Source organism: Scyliorhinus torazame, chromosome 13, assembly GCF_047496885.1.
Source record: "Scyliorhinus torazame isolate Kashiwa2021f chromosome 13, sScyTor2.1, whole genome shotgun sequence".
NCBI lineage: Eukaryota > Metazoa > Chordata > Chondrichthyes > Carcharhiniformes > Scyliorhinidae > Scyliorhinus > Scyliorhinus torazame.
In genome coordinates, this window is record NC_092719.1 from 215,199,584 (window position 1) to 215,226,777 (window position 27,194).

The window sequence follows — 27,194 nt, forward strand, 5'->3', positions numbered from 1 at the left end:
GTTACCCCTTTCACAACAAGACCCCCTCATCTGTTACCCCTTTCACAACAAGACCCCCTCATCTGTTACCCCTTTCACAGCAAGACCCCCCTCATCTGTTACCCCTTTCACAACAAGACCCCCTCATCTCTACCCCTTTCACAAGACCCCCTCATCTGTACCCCTTTCACAACAAGACCCCCTCATCTGTACCCCTTTCACAAGACCCCCTCATCTGTTACCACTTTCACAGCAAGTCCCCCTCATCTGTACCCTTTTCACAGCAAGACCCCCTCATCTGTACCCCTTTCACAAGACCCCCTCATCTGTTACCCCTTTCACAACAAGTCCCCCTCATCTGTTACCCCTTTCACAGCAAGTCCCCCTTATCTGTACCCCTTTCACAAGACCCCCTCATCTGTTACCCCTTTCACAAGACCCCCTCATCTGTACCCCTTTCACAACAAGACCCCCTCATCTGTACCCCTTTCACAAGACCCCCTCATCTGTTACCCCTTTCACAACAAGTCCCCCTCATCTGTACCCCTTTGACAAGTCCCCCTCATCTGTTACACCTTTCACAAGTCCCCCTCATCTGTTACCCCTTTCACAGCAAGACCCCCTCATCTGTTACCCCTTTCACAGCAAGACCCCCTCATCTGTACCCCTTTCACAACAAGTCCCCCTCATCTGTACCCCTTTCACAGCAAGACCCCCTCATCTGTATCCCTTTCACAAGACCCCCTCATCTGTTACCCCTTTCACAACAAGTCCCCCTCATCTGTTACCCCTTTCACAGCAAGACCCCCTCATCTGTACCCCTTTCACAAGACCCCCTCATCTGTACCCCTTTCACAACAAGACCCCCTCATCTGTACCCCTTTCACAAGACCCCCTCATCTGTTACCCCTTTCACAACAAGACCCCGCATCTGTACCCCTTTCACAACAAGACCCCCTCATCTGTTACCCCTTTCACAACAAGACCCCCTCATCTGTTACCCCTTTCACAACAAGACCCCCTCATCTGTACCCCTTTCACAACAAGACCCCCTCATCTGTTACCCCTTTCACAACAAGTCCCCCTCATCTGTACCCCTTTGACAAGTCCCCCTCATCTGTTACCCCTTTCACAAGACCCCCTCATCTGTTACCCCTTTCACAAGACCCCCTCATCTGTACCCCTTTCACAAGACCCCCTCATCTGTTACCCCTTTCACAACAAGTCCCCCTCATCTGTTACCCCTTTCACAACAAGTCCCCCTCATCTGTACCCCTTTCACAACAAGACCCCCTCATCTGTTACCCCTTTCACAACAAGTCCCCCTCATCTGTACCTCTTTCACAACAAGACCCCCTCATCTGTACCCCTTTCACAGCAAGACCCCCTCACCTGTTACCCCTTTCACAAGACCCTCCTCATCTGTACCCCTTTCACAACAAGTCCCCCTCATCTGTACCCCTTTCACAACAAGACCCCCTAATCTGTTACCCCTTTCACAACAAGTCCCCCTCATCTGTTACCCCTTTCACAACAAGACCCCCTCATCTGTACCCCTTTCACAGCAAGACCCCCCTCATCTGTACCCCTTTCACAACAGGTCCCCCTCATCTGTTACCTTAGATTAGGATTGTTTTTGTTGGTAAGACGGAGGTTGAGGGGGGACCTGATTGAGGTCTACAAAATTATGAGAGGTATGGACAGGGTGGATAGCAACAAGCTTTTTCCAGGAGTGGGGGTGTCAATTACAAGGGGTCATGATTTCAATGCGAGAGGGAGGAAGTTTAAGGGAGATGTGCGTGGAAAGTTTTTTTACGCAGAGGGTGGTGGGTGCCTGGAATGCTTTGCCAGCGGAGGTGGTAGAGGCGGGCACGATAGCAACATTTAAGATGCATCTAGACAGATATATGAACGGGCGGGGGACAGAGGGAAGTAGATCCTTGGAAAATAGGCGACAGGTTTAGATAAAGGATCTGGATCGGCGCAGGCTGGGAGGGCCGAAGGGCCTGTTCCTGTGCTGTAATTTTCTTTGTTCTTTGTACCCTTTCACTCCAAGTTCCATTCATCAATTGCCCCTTTCACACCAAGCCCCATTGAATTGTTGCCCCTTTTACTCCAAATCTCATTCACCTATTACCCCTTCCACTCCATGTCTATTATCCCTTTCACACCAAGCTCTGTTCACCTCTTTAAAACCAAGTCCCCTCGGACATCCGGTGGCAGCCATGGAGTGAGTGGCCACACATTTGGTGGTTCCTGCTCCAGGTGGAATTATTTGGTCCTTTTCACCCTATTTAGGGGTTGTTTGCTGGTGCACGAACAGTGAGAGATAGAAATTCTCCGGTAGAGCCTCTTTGTGGCTTATCAAACGAGGAGTTCAACAGTCAAGGGGCAGCAGCCTGGCCAGGAGGACTTTAGAGGAGCGACAGAGAGAGAGGCGGCGGAGAGCTCTGAGGCGCCGCTGCCTGCCCAGTAGTCTACTGAGCAGTTGGCGGAGTTTTTGAACGGCAAGTTCCAACAGCAAAGGCCTTGGAGGATCTGAGGAAGGAGCAGCGCTCCGAAAGCTAGTGACATCGAAACAAACCTGTTGGACTTTAACCTGGTGTTGTAAGACTTCGTACTTTGCTCACCCCAGTCCAACGCCGGCATCTCCACATCTTGCAGGATCTGGCGACGGTGGCGGAGCCAATCAGGGGGACGATTGAGAGGGTGGAGCAAAGGCTGGAGGCGGAGAGTTTGGCGCTGCAGAAGGTGGAGGAGTCGGTGGTGGATCATGAGGGCCAGTTGGCCTCGCTGGAGGCAGAGATTGTGCTCGTGGTGGAGGGGCAGAAGCGGCTGAGGGAGAAGGTGTGGGAAGCTACTTGAAGAATGGCCCCAGGAGACAGAATCTGCGGATTGTGGGGCTGCCTGAGGGAACGCAGGCCACAAAGTATGTGGCAAATATGTTCGAGAAGTTGGTGGGGGAGGGGGTCTTTGACCGACCTCCTGAGGTGGATCGAGCACAAAGAGTGTTAACGAGGCTGTTACTGTGCTGTGATTTCATAATCCTATGTTGTCCAAAACTACAACTCCCATGATGCATCTTATTGGTGCATGTGATTGATGGAACTATAAGCCAATAGGAAGACAGTAACCCCAGATAACATTTCTGAAGCTTAATATAAATGTGACAAAGGGGCAAGTGTCCAGCCTGTACCATAAAGTACCTCGTGGAGGTTATTAGGAGTTTAAAACAAGTAAAAGACGCAACTGTTTCAGGATTCAATTAGGTTTAACACCTCGTATAAAGAATTAAAATTCTAAAGCGTTCAGTGAAAAATATTTTGCAAAGTTAGGTAGCAGCCCTCTCTCTCTCTCCCCAATAAATGTACAAAATCTCCCACCCCCCATACAGTGCCTGAAATGATTGTTTCAAATTGGTCTTGTCACCATTCTGGATGCCCTGTCAAGGGTATTAAGGGGATTGTGTTGGAGGTAAGTGGCCCTATTACCTTAAATTAAGTTAATTACTGAAGGCAACGAGTTTCCTTTTCACAGCACTATGGTGATTTGCATTATAAATAAGCTTTTATGTTATTTTCATAGGAGGGGGTTGTCAGAAGTAGTGTTGAACCCTCGGGTCTATTTTTAATGCTAACTCGCTGAGGTATGTGGCACAGGAGAACTGGTAAACACAGCCATATGTCTCTGCAGTGTGGGTCTCTTAAATAAGAGTGCTTTCTGTTATAAATTTAAGGGGCTGAGGTATTGGTTGCAATTTGGGACCAACTCCGAGTTAATAATAAATAGAAATGGGTGGCTTGAACGGTGTTCACATCACCGAAAATACTTCATGTAGCGGGTTCCCTTGTAAACTTGTAATGACTGACAGCTAATCTGAGCCAATAACATCAAAGAACCAGGAGCAAGGGGGAGTTATTTTACTCAGCGAGATGCTGTGAGCTGGAATGTTCTGTCAGAAAGGTTGATGGAAGCTGGTACTTAGTAACATACAAACTGGAAATGGATAAATATTCAGAGGACAAATACACAGCTGTGTGTAAAGATCAGGGAGAGTGGGATATCCTTTACCATGAGCCAGTGTGGGTTGAAGAGCCTCCTGTATGATTCCTACTTCCATCCCTGTAACGTTTCCCATCTTCACCTCTTTCATCTGCTGTGAAACCCTTGTCCGTATCTCCACCCTTCAATGCTGTAATTCTCTCCTAGTCAGTTGAAGTGGAGATGCCGGCGTTGGACTGGGGTGAGCACAGTAAGAAGTCTTACAACACCAGGTTAAAGTCCAACAGGTTTGTTTCGAATCACTAGCTTTCAGAGCGCTGCTCCTTCCTCAGGTGAATGAAGAGGTATGTTCCAGAAACATATATATAGCCAGATTCAAAGATGCCAGACAATGCTTGGAATGCGAGCATTAGCAGGTGATTAAATCTTTACCTCCAGAGATGGGGTAACCCCGGGTTAAAGAGGTGTGAATTGTGTCAAGCCAGGACAGTTGGTAGGATTTTGCAGGCCAGATGGTGGGGGATGAATGTAATGCGACATGAATCCCAGGTCCTTGAACTCATTCAAAACTCTGTTGCCCATATCTTAATTCGCACCAAGTCCCATTCATCCATCGCACCCCCATGCTCGCTGACCTGCAGTTTCCGTAAACACCTCCATTTAAAAATTCTCACATGTTTCCAAATCCCTCCATGTCTTTGCCCCTCCTTATCTCTGTACACTCCTCCTCCAGCCCTACATCACCCCTCTCCGCCGAGATTGTGAAGCTCCTCCAACCCCTGGTCTCTTCTGCATTCCCAATTTTATTTGGACCACCATTGGTAGGCATGGTTTCAGCTAATTTGGATTTGGAATTCCCCCCCCGAGTCAACTTTGCCTCCCTAACTCTCCTTTTAAGTTGCTCCTTGTGAGTTTCTAACCAGGTTTTTAGTCACCTGTGCTAATATGTGGCTTGTTCAAGTACCTTGCGATGACTTTTCTACGTCAAAAGTGCTAAAAGCTCTTTCCTCGGCTGGAGAGTATGGAACCCTGGGGTCATAGGGTGGGGGCTTCCGGCTCGGATCTCCGGCATGATTGTCCAGTCCCGCCAAAGGCATTGGCTGGCATGCCGGAGGTGAAAAATCCCGGCCATAGCCTCAGGATTATTTATTATGGAGATTAGGAATGTAATCTTCACTCAGCATGATGTGAAACCTTGGAATTCACAATCCCAGAGAGTTGCTCAGTATATTCAAGGCTAAGGGAATCAAGGGTTACAGGGCTAGAGCTGGAAGGTGGAATTTAATAGAGGATCAGACATAATCTAGGGTAGGCTCTTGTTGTCCAATGTGAGGTGACTTTTGAATGTGGTATTGTCTGCGATGGAAGGGAGGGAGCAGAGGGTCATTGTGGCATTGGGTGCTGAGAAGGCCTTTGATAGGGTAGAATGGGGATGTTTGTTTGCAGTGTTGGAACGGGATTGGGCCTAAGTCTATGCCATCGTATAAACAATTTGAGCTCGGGGGACTTCCGGGTGCGGCGATGACCAGCTGAGTCGCACATTTCGGCAGCTCCCTGTGAAACTGACTTTTGGGCTCTTGATAGGAGCCCCAATGGCAATTTTGACGGCTAAAAACACTGTGCGGTAAACCAGAAGGGAATCCCCCCTGGATACGGATGGAAAAAGGAGAGGGAAGTGGCCAGATTGCAGTGGATCCTTTAGAACAGCGGCAAGGAAGGCAAGCAAAAACCAAGATGGCGTCGGAAGGTGGCAGTTTAACATGGGGCCCTGAACAACAAGAGTTCTTGAAATGCTGTGTGGAAGAGATCAAAAAGGAAATGAAGAAAGAGCTGTTGGCCCCGATACTACAGGCGATCGAAGGGCTAAAGGAGGAACAAAAGACCCAGGAGCGGGAGCTTCGGGTCGTGAAGGCAAAGGCAGCCGAGAATGAGGATGATATACAGGGCCTGGTGGTGAAGACGGAGACGCAGGAGGCACATCAGAAACGATGTGTGGAAAGGTTGGAGGCACTGGAAAACAACGCAAGGAGGAACAACCTGAGGATTCTTGGTCTTCCTGAAGGTGTGGAGGGAGCGGACGTCGGGGCATATGTGAGCACGATGCTGCACTCGTTAATGGGAGCGGAGGCCCCTGCAGGTCCGTTGGAGGTGGAGGGAGCATACCGAGTGATGGTGCGAGGACCGAGAGCAGGAGAAATTCCCAGAGCCATAGTGGTGAGATTCCTCCGTTTTAAGGATAGAGAAATGGTCCTTAGATGGGCGAAGAAAACTCGGAGTAGTAAATGGGAGAACGCGGTGATCCGCGTTTATCAAGACTGGAGTGAAGGAGGTGGCGAGAAGGGGGGCGAGCTTTAATCGGGCCAAGGCGGTGCTTCATAAAAAGAAGATAAAATTTGGAATGCTGCAACCGGCAAGACTGTGGGTCACATATCGAGAGAGGCACCGCTACTTTGAGACGGCGGATGAAGCGTGGACTTTTATTGTGGAAGAAAAACTGGAATGAGCGGGTTATTAAAAAGAACGTTCGAACAAAGTGGTGGGGCGAATGTGGGGGGCAAAGAGGGGTTTTATGTACTAATCCTGCGATGCGGTAACTTTTCTCTCTCCCACAGGTGGTGATGGGGGGAGGAGGGGAGGTGGAGGAGATGGGGCGTTGGCCATTGGGGGCGGGGCCAAGGGAGAAGCGCGGGCTTGGTTCCCGCGCTATGATAATCATGGCGGGAATAGAGAAGCAGGAAGGCGGGGGCGTCGCACGGTGCGAGCCGAGGTCACGGGGGGAAGCCGAGGTCAGCCAGAGTTTGCTGACTTCTGGGAGCAACATGGGGGGAGTAATTACGCTAGCGGGGGATCTAGCGGGGGGGGGTGGGAGATGGGAATTACTGGGTTGCTGCTGCTGGGGAGAGGGGGGAGCTGGTATGGGAGAGGATGGGCGGGGGGGCACCGCCTGGGGGAGATACAGCTGCGTGGGAACCGGGTGAGGAGCTGGAAAAAGGTGATGGCTAATCGACAAGGGGGGGGGGGGTAGGAAGCCCCCCAACTCGGCTGATCACGTGGAACGTGAGAGGGCTGAACGGGCCGATAAAGAGGGCACGGGGACTCGCACACCTTAAGAAACTTAAGGCAGATGTGGTTATGTTACAGGAAACGCACCTGAAACTGATAGACCAGGTTAGGCTACGCAAAGGATGGGTGGGGCAGGTGTTCCATTCGGGGCTAGATGCGAAAAACAGGGGGGTGGCTATATTAGTGGGGAAGCGGGTAATGTTCGAGGCAAAGACTATAGTGGCGGATAACGGGGGCAGATACGTGATGGTGAGTGGCAAACTACAGGGGGAGACGGTGGTTTTGGTAAACGTATATGCCCCGAACTGGGATGATGCTAATTTTATGAGGCGGATGCTAGGACGCATTCCGGACCTAGAGATGGGAAAGCTGATAATGGGGGGAGATTTTAATACGGTGTTGGAACCAGGGCTGGATAGGTCGAAGTCCAGGACTGGAAGGAGGCCGGCAGCAGCCAAGGTACTTAAAGATTTTATGGAGCAGATGGGAGGTGTAGACCCGTGGAGGTTTAGCAGACCTAGGAGTAAGGAGTTCTCGTTTTTCTCCTATGTCCATAAAGTCTACTCGCGAATAGACTTTTTTGTGCTGGGTAGGGCATTGATCCCGAAGGTGAGGGGAACGGAGTATACGGCTATAGCCATTTCGGATCACGCTCCACACTGGGTGGACTTGGAGATAGGGGAGGAAACAGGAGGGCGCCCACCCTGGAGAATGGACATGGGACTAATGGCAGATGAGGGGGTGTGTCTAAGGGTGAGGGGGTGCATTGAAAAGTACTTGGAACTCAATGATAATGGGGAGGTCCAGGTGGGAGTGGTCTGGGAGGCGTTGAAGGCGGTGGTTAGAGGGGAGCTAATATCAATAAGGGCACATAAAGGGAAGCAGGAGAGTAAAGAACGGGAGCGGTTGCTGCAAGAACTTTTGAGGGTGGACAGACAATATGCGGAAGCACCGGAGGAGGGACTGTACAGGGAAAGGCAAAGGCTACATGTAGAATTTGACTTGCTGACTACAGGCACTGCAGAGGCACAATGGAGGAAGGCACAGGGTGTACAGTACGAATATGGGGAGAAGGCGAGCAGGTTGCTGGCACACCAATTGAGGAAAAGGGGAGCAGCGAGGGAAATAGGGGGAGTGAGGGATGAGGAAGGAGAGATGGAGCGGGGAGCGGAGAGAGTGAATGGAGTGTTCAAGACATTTTATAAAAAATTATATGAAGCTCAACCCCCGGATGGGAGGGAGAGAATGATGGGCTTCTTGGATCGGCTGGAATTTCCCAAGGTGGAAGAGCAGGAAAGGGTGGGACTGGGAGCACAGATCGAGGTAGAAGAAGTGGTGAAAGGAATTAGGAGCATGCAGGCGGGAAAGGCCCCGGGACCGGATGGATTCCCAGTCGAATTCTATAGAAAATATGTGGACTTGCTCGCCCCGGTACTGACGAGGACCTTTAATGAGGCAAAGGAAAGGGGACAACTGCCCCCGTCTATGTCTGAAGCAACGATATCGCTTCTCTTAAAGAAGGAAAAGGACCCGCTACAATGCGGGTCCTATAGACCTATTTCCCTCCTAAATGTAGATGCCAAGGTCCTGGCCAAGGTAATGGCAATGAGAATAGAGGAATGTGTCCCGGGGGTGGTCCACGAGGACCAAACTGGGTTTGTGAAGGGGAGACAGCTGAACACGAATATACGGAGGTTGTTAGGGGTAATGATGATGGCCCCACCAGAGGGAGAAACGGAGATAGTAGTGGCGATGGATGCCGAGAAAGCATTTGATAGAGTGGAGTGGGATTATTTGTGGGAGGTGCTGAGGAGATTTGGTTTTGGAGAGGGGTATGTTAGATGGGTGCAGCTGTTGTATAGGGCCCCAGTGGCGAGCGTGGTCACGAATGGACGGGGATCTGCATATTTTCGGCTCCATAGAGGGACAAGGCAGGGATGCCCTCTGTCCCCATTATTGTTTGCACTGGCGATTGAGCCCCTGGCGATAGCGTTGAGGGGTTCCAAGAAGTGGAGGGGAGTACTTAGGGGAGGAGAAGAGCACCGGGTATCTTTGTATGCGGACGATTTGCTACTATACGTGGCGGACCCGGCGGAGGGGATGCCAGAAATAATGCGGATACTTGGGGAGTTTGGGGATTTTTCAGGGTATAAATTGAACATGGGGAAAAGTGAGTTGTTTGTGGTGCATCCAGGGGAGCAGAGTAGAGAAATAGAGGACCTACCGTTGAGGAAGGTAACAAGGGACTTTCGTTACCTGGGGATCCAGATAGCTAAGAATTGGGGCACATTGCATAGGTTAAATTTAACGCGGTTGGTGGAACAGATGGAGGAGGATTTCAAGAGATGGGATATGGTATCCCTGTCAATGGCAGGGAGGGTGCAGGCGGTTAAGATGGTGGTCCTCCCGAGATTCCTCTTTGTGTTTCAGTGCCTCCCGGTGGTGACTACGAAGGCTTTTTTTAAAAGGATTGAAAAGAGCATCATGGGTTTTGTGTGGGCCGGGAAGACCCCGAGAGTGAGGAAGGGATTCTTACAGCGTAGCAGGGATAGGGGGGGGCTGGCACTACCGAGCCTAAGTGAGTATTATTGGGCCACTAATATTTCAATGGTGAGTAAGTGGATGGGAGAGGAGGACGGAGCGGCGTGGAAGAGATTAGAGAGGGCGTCCTGTAGGGGGACTAGCCTACAGGCTATGGTGACAGCCCCATTGCCGTTCTCACCGAGGAACTACACCACAAGCCCGGTGGTGGTGGCTACACTGAAGATTTGGGGACAGTGGAGACGGCATAGGGGAAAGACTGGAGCCTTGGGGGGGTCCCCGATAGGAAACAACCATAGGTTTGCCCCGGGGGGAATGGATGGGGGATATGGAATGTGGCAAAGAGCAGGGATAACGCAACTGAAAGATCTGTTTGTGGATGGGAAGTTCGCGAGTCTGGGAGCGCTGACCGAGAAATATGGGTTGCCCCAAAGGAATGCATTCAGGTATATGCAACTGAGGGCTTTTGCGAGGCAACAGGTGAGGGAATTCCCGCAGCTCCCGACACAAGAGGTGCAGGACAGAGTGATCTCAAATACATGGGTGGGGGATGGTAAGGTGTCAGATATATATAGGGAAATGAGGGACGAAGGGGAGACTATGGTAGATGAACTAAAAGGGAAATGGGATGAAGAGCTGGGGGAGGAGATCGAGGAGGGGCTGTGGGCAGATGCCCTAAGCAGGGTAAACTCGTCGTCCTCGTGTGCCAGGCTAAGCCTGATTCAGTTTAAGGTATTACACAGGGCACATATGACTGGAGCACGGCTCAGTAAATTTTTTGGGGTGGAGGATAGGTGTGCGAGGTGCTCGAGAAGCCCAGCGAATCATACCCATATGTTCTGGTCATGCCCAGCACTACAGGGGTTTTGGATGGGGGTGACAAAGGTGCTTTCAAAAGTAGTAGGAGTCCGGGTCGAACCAAGCTGGGGGTTGGCTATATTTGGGGTTGCACAAGAGCCGGGAGTGCAGGAGGCGAGAGAGGCCGATGTTTTGGCCTTTGCGTCCCTAGTAGCCCGGCGCAGGATATTGCTAATGTGGAAAGAAGCCAAGCCCCCGGGGGTGGAGACCTGGATAAATGACATGGCGGGGTTTATAAAGCTAGAGCGGATTAAGTTCGTCCTAAGGGGGTCGGCTCAAGGGTTCACCAGGCGGTGGCAACCGTTCGTCGAATACCTCGCAGAAAGATAGATGGAATGGAAAAAAGAAGGCAGCAGCAGCAGCCCAGGATCGGGGGGGGGGGGGGGGGGGGGGGAGGGGGGGGGAGGAGGAACCAGAAGGACTCTCAGGGTTGTTAATATATACTGTATAGTATGTATAGGTCGTTGCTACAGATAATTATATATTGGACTGTTAAATTATATTTTTGGAGAGTGTTACTTGTGATAAGGCAGTTGCCAATTAGGGCTAGTTTTCATTTTTGTTATTTATTATTTATTCATTTTTTGTTTATAAAATAGGTCATTGTTATTTGTGTTGTTATAATATTGTGTAAAGGATGCACAATGTACTGTGTTGGTTGACCAAAAATTTTCAATAAAATATTTAATTAAAAAAAAAAACAATTTGAGCTCGGGATATTTTCAGTGGCTCAGGGGAACGAGAAAGGGATGTCCTATGCACGCCCTCTTGTTCACTTTGGCAATTGCGCCATTGGCCTTTACCTGAGGGCTTCGGATAGATGGAGAAGGATAGTAAGTGGTGGGGAGGAGGTGGTGAGGGGTTGAACACAGGATATCCTTGTATGCTGATGGGTGATATCATGTCACTGCTGAAGCGATTTGGGGCTTTTTCAGGGTATAAATTGAATTGGGAGAAAAGTGATTGTTTCTCGGTAACTCAGCTGGGGAGGGGGGTCACTCTGCGGGGTGTTGTCGCTTTGTCTTACGGGTTCCCGTTTTAGATATTTAGGGGTGCGGGTGGCCCGGGATTGGGCCCGGCTTCGGAAATTGAATTTTACGAGCCTGGTGAACAGGGTTTAAAGGCGGCTTGCCGAGGTGGGACAGGCTAGCCTCTCTCCATCCTTGGCCGGCAGAATTCAGTCGGTGCAATTGAATGTCCTGCCCCGTTTCCTGTTTTTATTTCAGTGTTTGCCGATTTTTTAAAGCCAAAATCCTTTTTTCGCGGGGGGGGGGGGGAGATTGATTTTGACGTTCATTCAGACGGAAAAAGTAGCCAGGATTAGGAAGACGGTGCTTCCGAGGTATTGGAGCCGGGTGGTTTGGCCTTGCCAAGTCTGCTGTATTATTATTGGGAGGCGAACACTGAGAGTATGCTGGGTTGCTGTGGGGATCCGGAGGCTATGGATGCAGATGGAGTCGAGTTCATATAGGGGGTCGGGATTAAGGACTGGTCACGGCTTTTTCTCCGGGGAAGTACTCGGGGAATCTAGAGCTGGCCTCCACGCTGAAGGTATGGGGATAATTTTGGCAGCACCTCAAATTGGGGGAGGTATGGAAGTAGGTGACGGTTTAGGTGATGGGAGGAGAAAGGCGGTGCTATGATGACGGATTTGTTTTTGGAGGGCCGATTTGCGAGCGCTGAGGAGTTGGCGGAGGAATTTTCATTTTCACGGGCAGAAATACTCCAGATTTGGGCTTGTGTATGAAAGATGAACTGAAATGGAAGAGGGAGCTGAACGTTCCGTGACGGAGTTAAACATAACACATGGAAATCTCCTTGAACAGATTTTACTCTTTGAGCTGTGTGTGGTCAGCAAAGGCAGAGGACGATAAATTAATGGTGACGTTTTATTCTGCATCATTGATGCTTTGATGAGGGAGGTACCGTACCTACCTTTACACCAGAAACTCTGGATCCAAGTTCTACTTCAAAATTTGCTGGTCATACCACCACACTTGGTCACAGCAGACGCTATCTCCCTGGCCCTACACGCATCCCTGGAACACCTCGACAACCTACGTCAGACTACAGATCCGCCTTCAACACCATAAACCAAGCCCAACTCATATCCAAACACCAAAACCTAGGACTTGGCTCCTCCCTCTGCAACTGGATCCTCGACTTTCTGACCCATAGACCACAATCAGTAAGGATAAACAACAACACTTCCTCCGCAATAGTCCTCAATACCGGGGTCCCGCAAGGCTGCGCACTTAGCCCTCTGCTATACTCCTTATACGCACATGACTGTGTGGCAAAATTCACCTCCAACGCCATCTACAAGTTTGCTGATGACATGACCGTCGTGGGTTGGATCTCAAACAACAATAATTCAGAGTACAGGAGGGCGATAGAGAACTTAGTGGCATGGTGCATCGACAACAATCTCTCCCTCAATGTCAGCAAAACTAAGGAGCTAATCATCGACTTCAGGAAGGCAATTATCATACACACCCCTGTCTGCATCAACGGGGCCGAGGTGGAGATGGTTGACAGCTTCAAATTCCTAGGTGTGCACATCACCAACAATCTGTCCTGGTCCACCCACGTCTACGCTATGACCAAGCAAGCACAACAGCGCCTATACTTCCTCAGAAACCTAGGAAATTTGGCATGTCCACATTGACTCTGTCTACACCTCCTGCTGCCTTGGGAAAGCAGGCAGCAAAATCAAAGACCCCCTCCCACCCGGCTTATTCTCTCTTCCGACTTCTTCCATCGGGCAGAAGATACAAAAGTCTGAGAACACGCACTTCTCAGAAACAGCTTCTTCCCCGCCATAGCAGACTCCTGAATGACCCTCTTATGGACTGAACTGATCACTCTACGCATCTTCTCTACTGTTGTAGCACTAGACTCCATATGCTTTACCCGATGTCTATGCCTATGTATTTACATTGTGTATTTATCTTCTGTCCTATGTTTTTTCATGTGTGGAATGATCTGACTGGACTGTACGCAGAACAATACTTTTCACTGTACCTCGGTACACGTGACAATAAATCTAAATATAATCTAAATACGGAAGGTGCTTTCTTTATGTAGCCAAATAGGTTGATCATCAGACTGTAAATCTTTCCAATACTCCTGATGGCAGACGACAAGAGTGGGAGAGTTACCTGGTCGGACAAACTGCAGAAGGCAATAGCAAACCACTGCAGCATTTTGCCAAGCATTATCAGGCACCAATCAAATGGAAGCCCATGGGTGGCATGGTAGCACAGTGGTTAGCACTGTGGCTTCACAGCGCCAGGGTCCCAGGTTCGATTCCCGGCTTGGGTCACTGTCTGTGCGGAGTCTGCACGATCTCCCCGTGTCTGCGTAGGTTTCCTCCGGGTGCTCCGGTTTCCTCCCACAAGTCCTGAAAGACGTGCTTGTTAGGTGAATTGGACATTCTGAATTCTTCCTCAGTGTACCCGAACAGGCACCGGAATGTGGCGACTAGGGGCTTTTCACAGTAACTTCATTGCAGTGTTAATGTAAGCCTATTTGTAACACTAATAACGATTATACTGTTGCTAACTTTCCGTTGGTTCAATTGCTCTGTTTTATTACCTTTGCTCTCGAGTCGCCAGGTATCTTTATGATACCGCCACGAGGTTCAAGTCCGAGTAATGATCAATGACCCAATACACCGATTGGTAAGATTCAAATCAAAGCACATTTATTATACACAGTAATCGCTACTCATGCACAAATTCTACATCTAAGCTACTTCTACAACCACCAGGCCTATACTTAAGTTCGGACTGGCCCACCAGGTCAGGGGAACAAATGGCCTTTCGTTCGGGTTCTGAGTCTGCGGGATTCGAAGTTGGTACAGATTGGTAGCTAGGAGCGCCTATCTCGTAGCGAGCGTTGAATTAAGACTTACTTCTGTCGGCGGTCACTGCACCGGTCACGGTCAATGTTGGTTCGTGTTGCTGGGTGACCCGGGCAGGACGAAGAGGTGAAGAGAGAGATTTGAACTTGGGGCTTAACTCTTATAGTCCCCAGGGGCTTCCCGCCTTTCGGGGCGGACCCTGTACCTGGTCCCAAGTGATTGGACTTTGTCCCAATCGCTTGGTTCGATTTCTCCAATACTGGAGCAGTTCCCTGATCGATGGGCGGTCTTGAGGTGCTCGTTCACCTCCTTTGTGTTGGCTCCTGCTGGCGCCGGGGAGTCTGGCTTTGCCTTGTGTGTCCCAAATGTTACTTATTGTTCCCGGGGATTGCTCATCAGTATGTAGATGGCTGCTACATTGTTATGCTGATGGTCGCTGGTATCGATGTTGTCTGGCCTTTTGCAGAGTTAAAGACACAGCAAACCTGCACCTGCTGATTTCTGTCTATGTTGGCTGACTTTCCCATCAGCCCTTGCCGTTCGCCATTTTAAATCGGGAGTTCGCCAATTTAGGTGGCTACAATACACTAATAAAGATTATATTACCCTCTTCGGGCAGAGTATCTGAAGGAGGATGCTAAGAAAAATACCTAAGATACATAGTTCTTTATTTAATATTTAAGTTACTTAAAACTATCATAAATATTGTGTCCTGTGGCATGGATGGAGCTTTTAGTGAAAGTGGGTTACAGAATGTAAAGTAATTATATATACAATGGTTACAGTCATAGGATTAACAAAGGACCAGGGTGTTTATAAAGTTCTTGTGTAACTTCAAACTTTAATAACTTTGGAAGTACACATGACAGAAACAAACACCAAATAGCTTATGAAAGCATTATTCATACACATTTAATATTAATGCCACTAATGATGCTGAAACTGATTGAATATGGCAGTAATCCAAGAAAAGGTGAACTGTTGAAAAATGATGCATCGCACAAATATTGGCAGTTACTGGCATATTGAAACCTAGAAGTTTGAACCGTATTACGTTAAAACTTTATGAATGAAGCTTTCATGTGCTGTTTACAGTTTGCTTCAATTATGCGTACTTCCTAATTTATTACATTCAAAGCTGCAGAAGAACTTTAGAAACACACCAAGAATTTGGTTGACTGCTCAGGCATCACACTGCAAGCTGACAGTAAGTCAATCAATATCAAAGTTCAAGCGCTTCACAAGAACTTTGAGGAAGGAATCAGGACGACACGGTGGTGCAGTGGCTAGCACTGTTGCCTCACAGCGCCGAGGATCCCGGTTCGGCCCCGGGTCACTGTCCGTGCGGAGTTTGCACTTTCTCCCCATGTCTGCGTGGGTCTTGCCCCCACAACCCAAAGATGTGCAAGGTAGGTGGATTGGTCATGCTAATTGTCCCTTAATTGGAAAAGAATAATTGGGTACTCTAAATGTGTAAAAGAGAAAGGAATCTTTGCTGGAAGATCGTTTTTCTTTTGGTGAAACAATTCACTTGATGAAAAGTCTCCTGAGAGATTCGAAACATAGGAACAGGAGAAGCCATTTTCCCCTTCAAGCCTGTTCTGCTATTCAGTGAGATCAGGTTAGTCTATGACCTAATTCTGTCCATCTTTGTCGCATATCCCTTTTTCTAAGCATATGTATCCTCACAGACACTTTTTTTCTCTTTGGGGAGCAGTGGGGAAGCAGTGGAAAGATTCTCCAGCTGATTATCAGCCTGTTGAACCACATGGCCAACAAGTCCCAGTGTTGGACTTGAAACCAGAGCTTCTGGGCCAGAGGTAAGGATGCTGTCACTGAGCTACAAGACCTCCTGTGTCTCTTATTAACTTTGATGTGGAGATGACGGCGTTGGACTGGGGTGGGCACAGTAAGAAGTCTTGCAGCACCAGGTTAAAGTCCAACAGGTTTGTTTCGAAGCACTAGCTTTCGGAGCGCTGCTCCTTCCTCAGGTGAGTGAAGAGGTGGGTTCCACAAGCACATATATAGACAAAGCCAATGATGCAAGATGATACTTTGAATGCGAGTCTTTGCAGATAATTAAGTCTTTACAGGTCCAGACGGTGTGACTGGAGAGAGGAATAATCACAGGTTAAAGAGGTGTGAATTGTCTCAAGCCAGGACAGTTGGTAGGATTTCGCAAGCCCAGGCTAAATGGTGCTGGTAAACGTAATGCGACATGAATCCCAGGTCCCGGTTAAGGCCGCACTCATGTGTGCGGAACTTGGCTATCAGTTTCTGCTTGGCAATCCTGCGTGGTCACGCGCCCTGAAGGTCACCTTGGAGAACACTTACCTGAAGGTCAGAGGTTGAATGCCCTTGACTGCTGAAGTGTTCCCCGACTGGAAGGGAACATTCCTGCCTGGCGACTGTTGCACGATGTCTGTTCATCCGTTGTCGCAGCGGCTGCATGGTCTCGCCAATGTACCACGCTTCGGGACATCCTTTCCTTATTAACATTGGTTAACAAACAGCTATCAATTTCAGACTGCAATTTAACAACTGACTTCGAAAAAATGCCAATTGCAGAAGAGAGTCCCAAACTTCTACCACTCAGTGTGGCGGCCATCTATACCCCAGAGCTGGATCACCTGCAGATTCAGCAAGCAGGAGAAAAATATAGGTTTTGGGAAGGAAAGGCAGAGCGGGTTTCGTTAGAGGCCGTAGGGATTTAATTTTGTTTTATTATTAATTCTCACCTGAGCTCGATGGTTGTGGGATCAAGTTCCACTCCAGACACTTGAGTCCTTCACTTGGGCAGGCCCTCTGGTGGAATACTGAGGGAGTGCTGCACCGTCGGAGGTGGAATACTGAGGGAGTGCTGCACCGTCGGAGGTGGAATACTGAGGGAATGCTGCACCGTCGGAGGTGCCGTCTTTCTGACGAGATGTTAAACCGATGCCACATCTACCCTATCAGATGGAAGCTAAATATCCCACAGCACCTATTTTGAAGAAGAGTTCCCCCTGGTGTCTTGGTAAATAATGATCTCTCAAGCAACATCACTAAAAATAGATTGCGGCAGCTGGGCCTTTGTTTTGCTGGTTTCCGGATCTTTCTGTGTGAAAATTAATTGCCTCATTTCCTGCACTATAATAATAGCTGTAACTCAATAAGTGTTTCATTGACTGTAAAGCAAATTGGGATGTCCTGAGGTTGTGAGAAGCGCTCTGTAAATGCAAATTCTTTCTTTACATATGTGCTCTCTCTGTAAAAAAAAATGTTTTAAACTCCATCTCCATGGTCCAGTGTGATTGCTTGGAGCTTTTCTCAGGCACTTGGTAATACTTAACAAGTTGCATCAACATAATTTATATTCGCAAGAGTGTGGAAGGTTGAGGGGTGATATGATTGAGGTTATTAAAAGGATAAGGGGGTTACAAACCTGTCAGTCTAACGGTGTTATGGGGAAATCATTAGAATCTACCGTCAGTGATTCTGAGGAATAGTTTTACACCAGAGGCAGCAATGGCAGTGGTAGGATGTGATTTATATTTAGGGCTTTTTCAAGGACATGCACTTGAAATGCCATAACCTCCAGGGCCACGGACCAAGAGCTGGCAGGTGGTATTAGGCTGACATGCATTTAATGGGCCAAGTGGTCTCCTTTAACCTCGGGGGGGGGGGGGGGGGGGCTTTACCTTTTCAGTTTATTTACGACAAGCGAAGGAACAATTGGACAGATTTGAGTTGTTGAGAGAAAGTCATCATGTTTTAATGAAGGGTAAGTCATGCTTGACGAGTTGATTCGAATTGTTTAGTGTGTTGGATGGGGGAATGTAGCTGTGGGTGTTATCGACAGGAACTTTGTGATGAATTTGGAATTTCAGATGTATTGTGTTGTAGGTACTTAGTGCAGTAAGGATTAAACGCCTGGCTTAGTGTGTGTGTGACTGCTGCAGCCATGTTTAAAAAATAAATCCTAATTTGAAAGCCAAGTATATTTTGGGAGCACAATTAATCCATCGTAAAAGGCTTGGGCTGATGTAATTTTGTTTGGGATTAAGGGGATTCCTTGTGGAGTTAATTAGATTTCATCTTGGTAGGATGATGCAATTACTGGGTGGAGCTAAGGCATCAGGCATTTTGCAGAAAGCAGTTTAGTTGCGAGCTGAATAAAGCTGTGACCAGACGTCAAGCAGTTTTGCTCTCACTGCAGTTCAGTTAAAATGGGTTAAGTTTTTGAAGCAGTGCAGACTTGTCTGAGAACAAGGGGGAGCTATAACAAGCTAAGACTCACCGTCCAAAGAAATACAGCCAGAGTTTCTGCATGGTTCTGACAGGGGCCAGATCATGTTTTTAAAGCGGTGTCAAACAAATCTCTATTTCTCAAAGAACATCTCTGTGAAGCAAGTATTCCTGAGTGCCAATGGTATTTAACAATAGTTGACAGCTGTGATGGGGTTTTCCCTTGTTGTTTGAGTGGTAATAAAGATAGCAGTTAAGGGTATTGTATTCATTATATTGAGTAGTATTGTTTAAGGAGTAATTGTAAGCTATTTTCTGATGTGATGTCAAAGATTTGTTTAATACTATCAGCAATAAAGTTTGTTTTAATTTACCATATCCCTATTTCTTTGGGTAATCATCCCTGGAATGAGGAATCCTTTCCTCACAGTCTTATAAAATGAAAATAAAATATTGCGGTTTCTGTCCCGCATCCTAGTCACTGTTGGGGTCTAGTCTGGGATCATAATGACGTCCAGAAGGTATTTGGTAAAGTTTAGTACAGGAGATCATTCGCAGAGATAAAAACATTCGGAATTGGAGATAGTCTTACATCATTTCCTGGAAATTGATTGAGGGGCATCTCGGTGACACAGAGCAGGGGGCAAAGTGTTTCTCCATGAATTGGGAGGGTTTGACAAGTGGTGTTTCCCAGGGATCTATAGTGAGCCCTCAGCTTTTCACAATCTTTAACAGGGACTCAGAAAAAGGAGAAGAGAGTTCTACCGTCAAGTTTACAGGTGACATGAAGTCAAGAGGCACAATAAATTTGCAGATGTAAGCAGGAAGGTACAAATGGACAGAGCTAAATTAAATGTATGGGCAAAACTGACAAATGGGGTTTTATAAGGAGATGCTGATCAAAGAAAGTCAAAGCAAATGTTTCCTGAATGGAAACAGAATCTAGGAACTGTCTAGAAGCAAAGAGATTTGGGTGTCTATATGTACCAATCACTGGAACTTAGCGGACAGGTACAATAAACAATTAGAAGTTAAACCGAATACTGGTATGCAAAGTGGAGGAAGTGATGGCACAGTGTGTACCATCTACAAGATGCACTGCAACAACTCACCAAGCCACCTTCGACAGCACCTTCCAAACCCGTAAAGCTCTACCACCTAGAAGCACAAGGGCAGTAGATGCATGGGAAACCCACCAGGGGCAAGTTCTCGTCCAAGTCACTCACCATCCTGACTGGGAAATATATTGGCCGTTCCTTCACTGTCGGTGGGTCAAAATCCTGGAGCTCCCTCCCTAACAGCACTGTGGATGTACCTACACCACACGGACTGCAGCGGTTCAAGAAGGCGGTTCACCACCATCTTCTCAAGGGCAATTAGGAATGGTCAACAAACACTGACCTTAACAGAGGTGCTCGCAGAACATTAATGCATGCTTCTGCTGTAGAAAGTCCTGGTCAGCTCACATCTGAAGTATATGTTCAGTTCATGACACATCTCCAGAAAGGAAATATTGGCATTGGGGGGAATGCAGTGCAAATTCGCCAGAATTATACTGGGGTTAAATGGGTCGACTTATTAGAGGTGAAGTCAGGAAATGGTGGAACAAACCTGAAGGGCTGAATGGTCTGAGTCTGTTCCGACACAACTATTTATTTATTTAATGATGTTGGGGTACGGGTGACAGGGAATTCTGGTTGTGATTTATTTAATCTGTTCTGTTTGCAGACTGAAGATAGTTATCAGCTATCACGGACTGAAGAAATTGAGGGTGACAACCTCACTTGAATCAAGTGACAGCAAAGAAAAACTTAAAATAGCACAAAACCTTTTGCTATTTTCCCTCTGTGCAACGGGAAATAGCTGCTGGCTGCCATGGATCGTGAGGACAATGTTCGAGTCAAACACAGCTTGAATTTGCTTCGCCAGATTAATAAGATGAAGGACTCGGATGAGTTAACTGATGTTGTGCTTGTGGCACAAGGGTCCAGGTACCCATGCCACCGCCTCCTGCTGGCCGCTTTCAGCCCTTACTTCCAGGCAATGTTCACCTGTGGCCTGGCAGAGTGTAGTCAGAGAGAAGTTGTGTTACATGATGCGCAGTCGGAGAGTGTGGCCATTATTTTAAACTACATGTACCATTCAGATCTGTGTCTCACCAACTCCAATGTCCAGGGAGTGGCCATGATGGCTTATTTCCTCCAAATGGAAGCCATTTTCCTGGCTTGCCAGGAGTACATGATGGGTCACATGGACGCATCAAACTGTCTTGGGATTTATTACTTTGCAAAGCAGCTCGCAGCTGAAGACCTCGCTGAACAAGCGGGTAAGTACCTCCACCGGCACTTTGCAGAGGTTTGTTTGCAGGAGGAGGTGCTAGAGATAGAAGGACATCAGTTGCTACCCTTGGTCTGCTCTGATGATCTCAATATTTCTCGTGAGGAGAGCATCTTGGATTTGGTGCTTCGGTGGGTGAACTATGACCGGAGCTCACGGGCAGTTTGCCTTGTGGAACTCATGAGGAAGGTAAGATTGGAGCTCATCAGTCCCAGCTTCTTGAAGGAGAGCCTTAAAAGGAACATTGTCCTCCTTAGCAACGTGGAATGCTACAACATGATTCAGGTTGCTATAGACACCATCCATAAGGCCCGGCAACATCCACCCCTCAGCCTGCGTTACGGAATGGAAAATACTGATCTCCTCCTCTGCATTGGGAACAACGGTCAAGGAATAAGGTCAAGACACAAGAGTTATACGGAAACCAACTATTGTTATGCACCCACAACGAAAAAGTCTTATTACATTGTGTCACCAAGATCTGGCGAAGCCTTGGGCTATGTCTGCACTGGAGTCGTGACTGAAAACAATGACATTATTTTAACTGGTGAAGCAGGAGTGAGTAAACTATCAAGGCAGAAGACAAACGATGTGGAGATAGTGAGGTGGGTACCTTTTGTGCATTTCGTTTTCCAGGTGGGAGGGAGGGGGTGGAAAGCAACCCTCAATGTCAGCAAGAACCAATCCAGATTACAGAAGCCAGATGATGAGCAAAGGTCCCCCTTCTCCTCCTCCCTCAGGTTCTCATGCCCGAAGGAAGAATTGGTGACAATGGACTTCCATTGGATTGGCCCATGACGATGATTGACAAAGTACTGTAGTGGTTTTCTGTTGCCTTCTGCAGTACTGTTTACCAGGAAACACTCCCACTCTTATCATCTGCCGACCAGGCATATTGGAAGGATGCACAGGCTGATAATCAACCTGTTGCGTTACATTATGAACACACCTTCCATGGCCATCGGGTGCTGAAGAGGGACTTAAACCTGGAGCTGCTGGCCTGTTGTGCCATAGAACCTCTTTGTCCTTGACTTAATATCAATGTGCCCTTCTGTGCCAAGATGAGTTTCCACGTAGTCTGCCCTACTGCTTTTTACCAATGACTGTGCCAAGCTGTCCTGGTCATGGGGAATTTTCTACAATAGGTTTGCACCCTGCCAAGAGAGGGGGAGGGACAGAGAGTACGACAGATTCGCAAATCATTGAAAGTAGCAACACGGGTTAACAAGACTATTGAAAACCCAAATGAAACATTAGGCTTCATCCCTAATTGAATAAAAGTTATAAAGTAAAGAGTTTATGTGAAACTTCAATTGAATCTTGGCTGGACTACACTTGGAATACAGTAAGCAGCCCTAATCTCTTTAGTACAAAATAGATGTAGAGGCACAGGACGAGAAACAAAATAGACGAAAGAGCCCAGGGGTACTATTACGAAGGTCCAAACAGGTTGGGGATCCTGTCTTTAGAAAAGAGAAGTCTGTGGGGTTATCTGAAGTGGCCAAAGTTTATAGGAGGTAAAATGAGACAAATTTATGATTTTACTTCTGTTAAATAAACTGCTACAGTACCTGGTACGTAAGCTCATAGCTTCTAAATCCAGGGAAACGAATCAGACTGCGGCAATATTTAGGTTTTCCAAAGTAGCAAGTCTATAACTGCAAAATGAAAACAGAAAATGCTGGAACATCTCAGCCTCTGGCAGCATCCGGTGAAAGAGAAACTGAGTCCAACATGACTCTGCCTTCGAAGGATACGTGTTGGACTCGAAACGCTAATCCTGCTTCTCTCTCCACAGATGCTGCCAGACCTGCTAAGGCTTTTCTGGCATTTTCTGTTTTGATTTCGGATTTCCAGCACTGCAGTATTTTGGTTTTATTCCAACCTGAAGATGTGGTTGGGCTTTGCAGACCCTGGAGTAGATTTTGACTTCCGCCCGCGAGACATCCTCCCCCGACTTCACAACAGGCAAGATGATTGCTTAACGACTGAGCACGCGATACAAAATGGGGTGTCCTTCAACCACGCTTGGGGTTATTTCTCTAAAAATGCTGCAAACAAAGACTAAGTTACAGGGGACCTGATCTACAGGAGGCAAAGTGTCACGTGATCAAATATCCAGCGACATGTCCCACCAGAATTGGCAGCCCCTCTCCCTGTAACTGTGCAATTATTAATCGAGACCGCCAGAGATCTGTTGCTGTTTTTCAAGGAACGTTTGGAGCCATTATTTGAAAGTTGCAGGATTGTTTTCAGTGATTCGGGGATTCGGGGATCAGTACTTGGAACTACGATGTTGTGGCCATTACGGAGACATGGATTTCACAGGGGCAGGAATGGTTGTTAGATGTTCCGGGGTTTAGATGTTTTCAGAAGAATAGGGAGGGAGGTAAAAGAGGAGGGGGAGCGGCACTGTTGATTAGGGAGTGCACCACAGCTGTAGAAAAGGAGGCAGTTGAGGAGGGTTTGTCTACTGAGTCAGTATGGGTGGAAGTCAGAAACAAGAAAGGAGTAGTCATTTTATTGGGAGTATTCTATAGACCCCCCAATAGCAGCAGAGAGATAGACGAACAGATTGGGCAGCAGATCTTGGAAAAGTGCAGAAGTAACAGAGTTGTTGTCATGGGTGACTTCAACTTCCCTAATATTGACTGGAACCTCCTTAGAGCAAATGGTTTGGATGGAGCAGATTTTGTCAGGTGTGTACAGGAAGGATTCCTGACTCAATATGTAGATAGGCCGACTAGGGGGGGAGACCATATTGGACTTGGTGCTCGGCAACGAACCAGGCCAGGTGTCAGATGTCTCGGTGGGGGAGCATTTCGGTGACAGTGACCACAACTCCTTGACCTTTACCATAGTCATGGAGAGGGATAGGAACACACAGTATGGGAAGGTATTTAATTGGGGGACGGGAAATTATACTGCTATTAGACAGGAGCATAAAGTGGGAACAATTGTTCTTAGGGAAATGCACAGCAGTAATGTGGGGGTTGTTTAAGGAGCACTTGCTGCGAGTGCTGAATAGTTTTGTCCCACTGAGACGAGGAAGGAATGGTAAGATGAAGGAGCCTTGGATGACAAGAGAAGTGGAGCTTCTAGTCAAGAGGAAGAAGGAAGCTTACGTAAGGTTGAGGAAGCAAGGATCTGACTCGGCTCTAGAGGGTTACAAGGTAGCCAGGAAGGAACACAAAAATGGACTGAGGAGAGCTAGCAGGGTGCATGTAAAAGCCCTGGCGGGAAGGATTAGGGAAAATCCCAAGGCGTTCTACACTTATGTGAGAAATAAGAGGATGATCAGAGTGAGAGTAGGGCCGATCAGGGATAGTGGAGGGAAGTTGTGCCGAGAGTCTGAGGAGATGGGGGAGGCCCGAAATGAATACTTTGCTTCAGTATTCACGAGAGGGACCTTGTTGCCCATGAGAACAGTGTGAACCAGGTTAATAGACTCAAACAGGTTGGTATTAAGAAGGAGGATGTGCTGGAAATTTTGAAAAACATCAGGATAGATAAGTCCCCTGGGCCTGACAGGATATACCCAAGGTTAGTACGGGAAGCGAGGGAGGAGACTGCTGCGCCGTTGGCGATGATCTTTGCGTCCTCACTCTCCAGGCGAATGTTGTTCCCCTGTTCAAGAAAGGGAATAGGGAAATCCCTGGGAATTACAGACCCATCCGTCTTAAGTCTGTGGTAAGCAAAATATTGGAAAGGATTCTGAGAGATAGGATTTATGATTATTTAGAAAAACATAGTTTGATTAAAGATAGTCAGCATGGCTTCGTGAGGGGCAGGTCATGCCTCACAAGCCTCATTGAATTCTTTGAGGATGTGACGAGACACATTGATGAAAGTCGGGCAGTGGATGTGGATTTCAGTAAGGTATTTGATAAGGTTCCCCATGGTAGGCTCATTCAGAAAGTTAGGGGGCATGGGATACAGGGAAATTTGACTGTCTGGATACAGAATTGGCTGGCCGAAAGAAGACAGCGAGTGGTAGTGGATGGAAAGTATTCCCCCTGGAGGTCGGTGACCAGTGGTGTCCCGCAGGGATCTGGGACCTCTGCTCTTTGTGGTTTTTATAAATGACTTGGATGAGGAAGTGGAAGGGTGGGTTAGTAAGTTTGCCGATGACACGAAGGTTGGGGGAGTTGTAGATAGTGTTGAGGGTTGTTGCAGGTTACAACAGGACATTGACAGGATGCAGAGCTGGGCTGAGAAGTGGCAGATGGAGTTCAACCTTGATAAATGTGAAGTGATTCATTTTGGAAAGTCAAATTTGAATGCTGAATACAGGGTTAAAGGCAGGATTCTTGGAAGTGTGGAGGAACAGCGGGATCTTGGGGTCCACATACATAGATCCCTCAAAGTTGCCACACAGGTTGATAGGGTTGTTAAGAAGGTGTATGGTGTGTTGGCTTTCATTAACAGGGGGATTGAGTTTAAGAGCCGCGAGGTTTTGCTACAGCTTTATAAAACTCTAGTTTGACCACACTTGGAATATTGTGTACCGTTCTGGTCGTCTCATTATAGGAAGGATGTGGATGCTTTGGAGAGGGTACAGAGGAGATTTACCAGGATGCTGCCTGGACTGAAGGGCATGGCTCATGAAGAAAGGTTGAGGGAGCTAGGGCTTTTCTCACTGGAGCGAAGAAGGCAGAGAGGTGACTTGATAGAGGTGTACAAGGTGATGCGAGGCATGGATAGAGTGGATAGCCAGAGACTTTTCCCCAGGGTGGAAATGGCTGTCACGGGGGGACATAATTTTAAGGTGATTGGAGGAAGGTATAGGGGAGATGTCAGAGGCAGGTTCTTACACAGAGAGTGGTGGGTGTGTGGAGTGCACTGCCAGCAGAGGTGGTGGAGTCAGAGTCATTCGGGACATTTAAGCGACTCTTAGACAGGCACATGGACAGCAGTAAATTGAAGGGATGTAGGTTAGGTTGATCTTAGATTAGGATAAATGGTCGGCACAACATCGTGGGCTGAAGCGCCTGTACTGTTCTATGGTCTTTTTTTTTTAATAAACATTTTATTGAGTTATTTTTGGTATTATAACAACAAAATAAACAATGTACATGAAACTATAAACATAATGCAAAATCCGTCTCCCTCCCTTACAGGTGCCACCTTTATTAACCCCTCCCCCCCCCCCCCCCCTTCTGCTGACGATTAATTCTCCGCGAAGAAGTTGACGAACGGTTGCCACCTCCGGGTGAACCCTAACAGTGACCCTCTCAAGGCGAACTTGATTTTCTCCAAACAGAGAAAGCTAGCCATGTCCGATAGCCAGGTCTCCGACTTCGGGGGCTTTGAGTCCCTCCAAGCTACTAGTATCCGTCTCCGGGCTACCAGGGAGACAAAGGCTAGAATGTCTGCCTCTTCCTCCTCATGGATTCCCGGATGATCCGACACCCCGTAAATCGCCACCTCTGGACTCGGTGCCACCCTTGTTTTTAACACCGTGGACATGACATCTGCAAACCCCTGCCAGAATCCCCTAAGCTTCGGACATGCCCAGAACATGTGGACATGGTTCGCTGGTCCTCCCGCACATTTTGCACACCTGTCTTCCACCCCAAAGAACCTGCACATCCGGGCCACTGTCATGTGAGCCCGATGAACGACCTTGAATTGTATCAGGCTGAGCCTGGCACATGTTGTGGACGCGTTGACTCTACTCAACACGTCCGCCCATAGACCATCTTCTATCTCTCCTCCCAGCTCCTTCTCCCACTTGCACTTCAGCTCTTCGGTCTGCGTCTCCTCTGACCTCATAAGTTCCTTGTAAATGTCAGAGACCCTCCCTTCTCCCACCCACCCTCCGGAAACTACCCTGTCCTGAATCCCCCTTAGCAGTAGGAGCGGGAAGGTTGACACCTGTTTACGTAGGAAGTCCCGCACCTGCAGATACCTGAATTTGTTTCCCCTCGCCAGCCCAGGCTTCTCCTCCAGCGCCCCCAAACTCGGAAAGCTCCCCTCTATGAACATATCCCCCATCCTCTCAATCTCTGCTCTCTGCCATATCCGGCACCCCCCATCCATATTTCCCGGGGCAAACCGGTGATTATTACAGATTGGGGGCCAGACCGATGCTCCCTCTGTTCCCACATGTCTCCTCCATTGCCCCCAGGCTCTCAGGGCCGCCACCACCACGGGGCTGGTGGAGTACCGTGCCGGCAGGAACGGCAGAGGCGCAGTTACCATCGCCCCCAAACTGGTGCCCTTGCATGAAGCCTCCATACGCTTCCATGCCGACCACCCCGCCACCACCCACTTCCTGATCATGGCTATATTCGCCGCCCAGTAATAGTTACTAAAATTT

At 48.1% G+C, this 27,194-nt stretch overlaps 2 protein-coding genes across 2 annotated transcripts in view; one reads left to right on the forward strand and one right to left on the reverse strand.

Moving 5' to 3' along the window:
- LOC140388613 (monoglyceride lipase-like) overlaps positions 1–27,194 on the reverse strand; it is a 160,807-nt gene that overhangs the window by 79,935 nt on the left and 53,678 nt on the right. The window lies entirely within an intron of this gene.
- Positions 20,267–27,194, forward strand: part of kbtbd12 (kelch repeat and BTB (POZ) domain containing 12) — a 49,735-nt gene continuing 42,807 nt past the window's right edge. The window contains exon 1 of the mRNA XM_072473052.1: positions 20,267–21,477. Coding sequence (XP_072329153.1) covers positions 20,411–21,477 — 1,067 coding nt within the window. The 5' untranslated portion in view covers positions 20,267–20,410. The remainder of the gene's footprint in view (positions 21,478–27,194) is intronic.